Source organism: Bradysia coprophila, chromosome IV (assembly GCF_014529535.1).
Source record: "Bradysia coprophila strain Holo2 chromosome IV, BU_Bcop_v1, whole genome shotgun sequence".
Classification (NCBI taxonomy): domain Eukaryota; kingdom Metazoa; phylum Arthropoda; class Insecta; order Diptera; family Sciaridae; genus Bradysia; species Bradysia coprophila.
The window spans coordinates 15082827-15091657 of NC_050738.1; the positions used below are offsets into that span (position 1 = coordinate 15082827).

At 31.8% G+C, this 8831-nt stretch overlaps 1 protein-coding gene across 1 annotated transcript; it reads right to left on the reverse strand.

Annotated features, from left to right (window-relative positions):
- Positions 1–1862: 1862 nt before the first annotated feature.
- LOC119066837 (LIRP-like) lies at positions 1863–7971 on the reverse strand. Its single transcript, XM_037169500.1, has 3 exons — positions 7407–7971; positions 2204–2381; positions 1863–2146 (listed from the first exon to the last, which is right to left on the reverse strand). Exons 2-3 carry the CDS (start codon positions 2379–2381, stop codon positions 1926–1928), a joined length of 399 nt encoding a protein of 132 aa, XP_037025395.1. The 5' UTR covers positions 7407–7971; the 3' UTR covers positions 1863–1925.
- Positions 7972–8831: the final 860 nt, after the last annotated feature.

The following is an 8831-nucleotide window of genomic DNA, read 5'->3' on the forward strand; positions in this document are numbered from 1 at the left end:
AACTGTTTGGTCTAAAATTTCTAGAACACTTGAAAACCATTCTATTTGTTTTTAAGTGTATCACCAAGTGTATTTGTGTCGTATCAAGTGTATCGTTACCGGCCTATTTTTAGAAATTTTAAATTAATAAAAATCTTAGAGTAATTATAGCTAGAGAGGAAATTTCGAACAAAATTACGTAAAATATGTGGTCCCAACATGAAATACAAAATGTTTATTGGAATGTGTTTGCCCTCTTAATTAAGAGGGCAAATTGAACTATCAAAAGCGTAGGTTTAATTACTCTTGGAAATGAAATTGGTTTTTCTCAGTAATTTGTAATTTCTTAAAATCGGCTCTGATCTGACCATTGTCATAGGTACCACAGACATTCCGGAATAATTTTTCCAACGTTTAATGATTAGAATCGTATCCAAGTGCAAAAATTGTTAAAATAATCTCTGAATGTTTAAGAGACAATTCGCCAAAACTTCGAACAGCTTATATGTAATCAGGATTCAAGCCGACGGCGATCCGATCGAGGTATGTCTCAAATGAATCGTCGTTCAATTCTGAGAATGTCGTGGAACAACTTTTTTCCCGAAACTTTTTTGTTGGGCTGTCATGGCCCTTAAATTTTTTTTCTCCGAAGTGGTCTCGAAAATCGTTTTTTATCAATTACTACAACATGCGAAATGTGAATAATGTCAAATTGTACACCTTTATGAAGGTCAATGAGCTGAGTATTATTGACCAACAAACGCCGATGGTCGGCCCACCCAGTCGCCGCAACAAGTGAAAAACCTCGAAAAAACAGAAATTTTTGAAATGCTCTGGACGGCTGGGAAAATTAGTAGCAGGAAGCTCTAACCTGGAGTTTTGTAGCTTACTTCAGGCACTATCCATTGACACCCCACTCGACCAACCCACCGTCCCAGATAGGAGTGGAGTTGATTTTTCACAATGTGTCTGAACCCATCAAATTTTGGCGAATCATCGAGCTTTAAAGTTCCTTAAATAACGTTTTTTCGTATAAGCTCATTTCAGCTCATTGACCTTCACAAACGTGCACAATTTGACATTTTTAACAATTCGCATGTTGTAGTAATTGATGAAAAACGAATTGACCCTTAAATTCTAAAAACTTCACCTAGCAAAAGTCAAGTCCAAAAATTCGAAGACGTGACAACATTTTCTGCTACCGAAAGAGCAGATTGAACAAGACAATGTTCCTTCTATAGTGTTTGATCGTTCCGTAGTTTCTCAGCGTTTCCTGAGGATAATCAGTAAAATGTCTTAAAAAACCGAAAAAGTGGCACGTTTTAGTTGAAGCAAAAATTTTGCATTGAATCCATTGACTATTTGTGATGCCGCGATTTCCAGATATTTTGAATAGAAATCCACTTCAAATGTTAAATAATGTTTAATAATGCGAAATGCTTTTCTGGTATCATAAATGAATTGATATAATAAATTTGATTTGATTAAATTTAGTTTAATCTTTTGTGTGTTATTAGTGTTAAAAGAAGAAAAAAGATGTGAGAAAAAATGTCGAAAATGCACTAAAATTGACAGCAAATATTTTAATCTAAGAAAAAAAATTGGTTAAAAAGTAAAAAAGCAAAAGTTAAAATATTTTTAAAAATATATTTAAAAGATGTGTTATCACTGACATTAATTTTAAACAAAATTATTATTGTTTCCATAGTTTCGGTTAAAATTATTTTAGTTAGTTAATAGAAAACAAAATACTTTGTTTTTAAAGTCAATTAACTTTCTTATTAAAAAAAACTTTTTTTTCTTTACTTGTTAAAAATGTTAAAAATTTATCTAAGAAATAATTTAATTTTATTTATAAAATCCCCAGGGCCATTAACTGTTTTTTTTTAATTAATAAAATTTAGAGATAATTTCCGTTCACTGTATACGACATGAACACACAACATTTAGTAGCAATAGCGCTTCAATTGTTGTACGGTACACGGTTTACGGCAACATTCGTCAGCGACGCCACGTTGAAGGTACCAATAATCACGACGTACACGCGACGGCGCACGTAATGCTGCTGCCGATCCAAAATTAGCCAAAAATGGCAATGACTCGTACGAAAATGGCGAACTATCAGCTAGTGGCTCATCGTTTGCATATGCCTCGTCTACAATTTCGTCTGTTGGTGGGGTGGTCAAATTATTCGAATTTTATTTCAATAAAAAATCAACCGTACCTGATCGCTTTTCGGTCATTGTTGGTGATGCATATCTGTGACGGCAGAAGAACTGTAAAGTCTCTGTTAAATGTTGTCCGCAGAATCGCCTTCGTTCACCAGTATTTTCGGCTGAGACTAATAGTATGATTTCGAAGAATAGCACTGCACCCAGTAGTATTGATTTTATAGAAGACATCTAGAATATGGCAAAGAGAAATTGTTCATTTAGACAAGACCTTATACACACATCAGTCATGCTGACTTAATACTAAGATCTCTACTAGTTATTCTTAAGTGCAGAGAACAATAAGAGCGTTTTTCTGTTCGACGTTTCTTGAGAGACGAAATATGTTTCTCTCTGACTCTGAAATGTTATTCTGTTATGAAAAAAATATGCTGTGCAAGATCAGAGAGTATAAAGTTTAGAGTAATCAGCCGTTTATGATAATGATGTTTTGCTGCGAGAAGCATGTTAGAAATGAATCATATAAGAAATCATCAATCAACATAAAAACTAAGCAGATCAAAGTCATTAAACAATGATTGACCGAATAAAAAATAATAAAATGAAGAAAAAAGAACATATTCAGAGCACGTGATTACATGACGAAACCGACCTAATTCTACAAATTTGATGATTCCTTTTAATTTACCATGTTATGCTGTCACATAAAGCATCTTAACAATACTTTTTGCCGTCTCATGATGCATACAAATTATAACAATTCTTCTCAGTTCTTTTTTTTCTTTATTAGATCAATTAATTGTATTGCATGTCTGCTTCTATAAATATAATAAATTGTAAAAATACTTCGGATCTTTGTCTCTCTTCTACTTTATTCTATTTATTCAATCATCACTTCGAATTTATAGTGTCTGCTAACTCAAGCAGCTGAATCAAATTTAGTTTGTAAATGAAATATTTAATAATTCTTACACATCCGTGAACTTTAAACTCACTAAGTGTGATCTAAACCAACAGGCGCCCGTTGCACAAACAAACATTTTGTTCGAGATGATAACGAATTCTTAATTTTTTGTTTTTTTGTTTTTTTTAATATTTTTTTATTGTTCAAGATTATGTTTTAATGGAATGAAATTGGAAGTGTATGTTGAACATGTTGAGTAAGACCCAGACTGTGTGGTGTTTTTTTATTATTTTAATTTTAAAAATAGAATTTTGACATTTTCTATTTTTGATAGTATCATAAAAGGTTACACTATTATTTGAACCTTTTCATTGAATGGTTTTTTTATTTGATAGAAATATAATTAAAAAAATTGATTTAATCAGTGCCGGCTATGGGACTCGATACAGTAGTTATATTGATATTGGGGTTCGGTGTTCTTTTTTCTTTTTCTTTTTTTATTGGCTGCCGTTATTCATTTATATGAAGTCATTCGCAATTTAAAAACTAATTCTACGTCAATTGGTCTGTTCATCTAAATTTTACTAATAAAATTCAGATATATTCGTTTATCGTTGTTGAAATTTAATACATTCAATTTTTCGTGAAAGTAAGTACCAATTATACGGAGATTTAATGTAGTGCATGAACAAATGATGTATAAGTCCCGTCATTTGCTCATATAAGTTCCCAGCTATTTTCCTTACATGATCCTTAATGGCAATATTGCGTAAAGGAAGAGAAACCAGTTAAAATTTGAAAAGTCGAGTCTTCGCATGACGTTTGTTGTTCCAAAGCGAAGCCGAGTTCAATAACCAATTTTAATTAAAAGTTTTCATACAAAAAACGAAAAGGCCTTTCGGGAATCGCCTGACCTCACAATATGGCCAGTCCAATCATGGTGCGGTGTTCGAATCGAATAAAGAATCAATCTCCAACATCGAAACGTTCGTGTCATTAAGCAGACATGGTGCTAAATCAAGTGAGAAAGGAGGGCTGAGACAATTAGTTCATTTGATATTTGGTACAATGAACTAAGCTAAGAGACAGGTGGAGGCAATCTGTTCAAATGGCGATACATTCCAAAAAACAAGATACATTGTTCTCTCTTCCTTATAAAATTATTCCATACGACCTTGACTATTTATATATTTCTTAACTTGCAGTCAAACAAACAGAAAAAGAAATAAGTATAAATAAAGGGATGCATAAACGAATTTTGTTTATCGCTTGTTTCTTATCAGCATACAAAACCAAACAAAAACAAAAATAAAAACAAAATAAAACAATTCATTCATAATAAGCTATGCGATAGGACTTTGATCGTAATGCCGATGGTCTGGGAGATTGACCGGCTGGTGCATGTCATTAAAAATGAAGTCAAAGTATTTCATTTTTTATGGTGTATTTTTACTATATATACACCAACAATTTGATATGGTTGCACAGTCAAAAATGTCAAAAATAGAATTGAATTTTTTTTTGTTAAAAATAGATTTCTGTAACATGATTTATCTCTCTGCGCTAATGAAATGTTTTTGTTTTCTTCTGTAACATATGTTTTATTTATAATTCGTCTTTTTTGGTATTTACGACATGTACACACTTTGTACGGTCCTTTACACCATGAGAGGCACATTAAACACATATTATTTTATGTGAAGTGATGCATATTGTTTTATAGGGAAATGTTGTTCGGAAACTAAAGCTTGAATGTAATAGATTTTTGTAAAATTCTATTACATTTCTAGTACATTTAGACTAATAGATCGCTATTTTTTGTGAACTAACTTCACCGCTACGACATTTTATGGATTTTTACCAGAGTGAAGTTATTTCACGTGAAAATAGAGCACAAATAATGAAGTACTGAAAAAAATGGTGACACCTCCGGGCGCCTCTACAGTTCAACCGACTTTTCCTGTGTGAAGTGATGCTTAAATAGAAAATTGTTTTTCTGGGCTGTATACCATAATTTCAAATAGGAATGGGTATTTTACGTGAAGAAGGACTTTTCATAATGGATGGCATACTTTTAGTTCTACTTCATCTGTTAACGACAACAAGAACCAAAATAAGCGATAAACACTGATTAATGCCGTCTTATGTGGCAAAATATATGTAAAAATCAAGGAAGTACAAGATTTTGTATATCACTTTTGAAATCGTTTTCTTGGTTTGGAAGTTGAAATCGTTTTGATCGAAAGAAGTAAAAGATTCGTTAATTGTAATTGATGATAATCGTGATGTCTGTGAAAGGTCGCTCGTTGAAAAATATATCACTTGAGCAAAAAAAGTAAAGGACAAACGTCTGGGGGCATTGAGTAATTCAATATCAAATTGACATATGTAATAGTCACTCCGGTTTGTGTCAGATTACCAAATTAAAAACGAAAGCCTCAACTTTTCGAAATGAGAGGTTTCACTCCTTAAATTCAACTGTTTTTGTAGCCGAGATTCTACTCGTTTCGACATATTTAGGAATTCATTCTCACTCGAGGAATTTGTTTTAGATAAAACGAACTTTCCCATTTGTTAGTAGATAAATATTGTATTTATCCGAGTCCAGAAACAATGATATTTGAACCACATATTATCAGAATGTTAAGTAATCCGGCGAAACCAGAGAAAACAACAACAACCGGAAATGGTTTATATATCTGAATCGAAATCCATGTGTGGAATGCGTTTTTATTTGTAAGAGATATAACTAAAAATACTTGTGGGCAATGGTGAAAGAAAAACAAAAACAAATTTCACAAACGCTTCCAAATGGGAAAATCTATTAACGGTTTGACGGACAGAATGTAATTTCAACATGATGTAGTTAAAATACGTAAGAGAAGAAATGTGGTTTTATGTGTAAAAAAAAAACAACAACCAACGATCATATGGAATGTGTGGTGACGCCTATAGCGCCATTTAGTTAAGAAAATACGGAAAACTAAATCAGTACAAAGGGAAAAGTTTATAGCACTTTTCTTGGAATGTATCAGAACTGTCTTGTTGTGTGTGGCTCTGGTTTTTTATTGAATGAAAAATGTTCTTTTAATGAGCATATGTGGAAACATTAAAAGCAAAAATAAGATTTTGTGAAATTGAAAAGTTTTTCATTTGAATGTGACAATCCGTTTTCCGTATTCCATATTTGTGTTAAACATGTCAATGGAAAATAGCACAGGGTGTTAAGTCTTTTTGTTTGAAATTTTAAAAACAAAATAAAAACCAGATTAGATTAAGGACGTCCGCTTTAACTCCGAACGGAAGTAATGTTTCCTGTAGTGAATTAAAGTACGCCTAGATTACAAATAATTGAAAAGGGAGAATAATACCAAAAATAATGGACAAAGCTTCACAAATTATTTTTATTTAAAGGCCAAATGGCTCATTAAATTATGATACGTTTTACCCTCTTTGTATTGAAACGATAACAGCTTAAAGTGATCCAGAAGAGACTTTGAAAAAAAAATAGCCAAGCTTTGAAATACTACGTCGTATATCATCTGCTTCTGAAGACAAACTGCACCTAACTGACAAACAACTAACTGAAACTCCGAAAAATATGAGTTTTTAATCATTTATCTGTTGCAACTCGTTTGACCTCTGTGTGAACTGATTGACTCGAAACTATTTTTGCTGAGCATCCCCAAATCAATCTTGCATAACTAAATAACATTCTCCGCTATTCTGGTGATGTATACGTATAAAGATCGATGCAATCAGTTCAAATAATAAGATACGCCCGATCAATTAAAACAATAGCCAAGAAAATGAGTCTATTGGGAGCACAGCGGCATTAAATGTTCTTAATTTCTTTTAATTAGAAATGTCTGAAATTGTAATAATATTTTATTGGCAATTTGTTTATTTCTATGAATAATAAAATTTAATACAAACATGCGTGTAGCACGTGCCAGTGCAAAATCAAAAATATTTGTTTTGTATAAAGTCAGATAACAAAGTCATATAGTATGAAATGTTATATGTGTATGTAATGCTGGAATTCTGTAAAATTTATTCCAAGGAGATTTCTGTTTATAGAACAATTTCGTTGTAACGAATTACGGAAAAAAATATTTATTTTCTTGTTTATGAACTAAATGCAAGTGAAATTCTTAGATAAGGCCTAAAAGTATATAAATAGCGCATTGAAGAGGAAAAAAACGTCAAAACAAAGGAAGTTCAATTCAGCATTTTATTTTGATTTTGAATTTCACTCTGATTTTCCTGCCCTGCAAACAACAAGACCCAGTCAGCCTCTGTTATTCAAATTTTATTGTATTCAAATTTAAAATTAAATAAAAATATTTTACCTTGGTAAGAACTCTAATATGTTATAGATCCAAAAAATTAATTTCACTTTGGTGTTTTTCCGACTCCTTCTAATTCTTCGAACCAGATTACACATTCACACTTATTAATAAGAAACTAATAAAACGATTTAAAGTGACAAAGTCTTAAAAATTTAAATTTCAAAAAAGAGGACGAAAAAGAAAGTTTACTTTTCGTCCGAAAAAAGTTTTTTTTTGGCAAAAATGTTCAGTAAAATTTAAAACGAATTTTCCGTTTTTCTATTCCTTCAAAATTTATTTTAGAACAAACACAGTATTAGCAACGCAACAATATACATCTCACTCAATATACAACAAAATCTTAATCAATTACATATTTCAGTCCGTTTGAGTTCACTCTTCAAGTGCAACTGTTTCTAACAACAGCAAGAACGAATCACCAAAAAAATTAAAACACTTATCGTATTCATATTGGATCAATGTTATAGGAAAAACAAAAATATCCCAGCCGCGTTCTATTCGCTTTTTATATACTTATATATTCTGTCGTCTTTTTAAACACACGCTCTCTCGTCTATGGTCATAGTAACAATAAGCTTATAAATTAACATAACTCATCGTTTTGATGTGTCGTTATATTCTTTTTATATTGATAATATACACCCTCAGTCAGTCAACAAGCCATATAAAATTTATATTTAAACATTCTTATCGGTCAGAATGTTTGTTTACCCAGTTTTTGTTATTCAGACTATGAGACTGATGTGTACCAATTTTGGATTTGAGCAATGCTTTTGACACATTATTAAATCATCCATAATGTTAAAACAATAAATTAATTCATTAGCAGTGACATTAATATAACATGTCGCTCACGACACTGTCGTGGTTTTAGGACAGTTGAGCCCAATGAATTTATGTGCTCTAATTGAGTTCAGATGTTTACTATGAAATCTATAATCAATTAATCATCGACGACACACTTTCAGCAGTAAGCGAATCTCGGTGAGCAAAAGGTCAGCATGCATGAAATGTTGAAAACAGGAAATTGTAGTAAAGTTTACGACTAAACAGGTCAGTTCAAATTCATTCAAATCAAAATTACAAGCACAATCAGAATCAGGTTTTTTGAATGCTGACCTGAACTTTTCAAGTTAGCTAGAGTTTCAGCCTTGACTCCAATTATACAATTAACATAAAAAGAACTGTAAGGGACGAAAGAAAGACCCCACTAAGCCTCTTACAGCTATCATCTGCTATCGACAACGACTTCAGAAATAAGCGACAAGGTCTCATTGGGTCTTATTAAAGTAAAAAAAAAAAGTTCAACAAAATGAAGTAAAAGATTTGAAATCAAACTCTTGAAAATACTTCGACCAAATGAAGTAATAGATCCGATCGTAAAACTGATGATATTCTTGCCATCTGTGAAAGGTTTTAAAACTA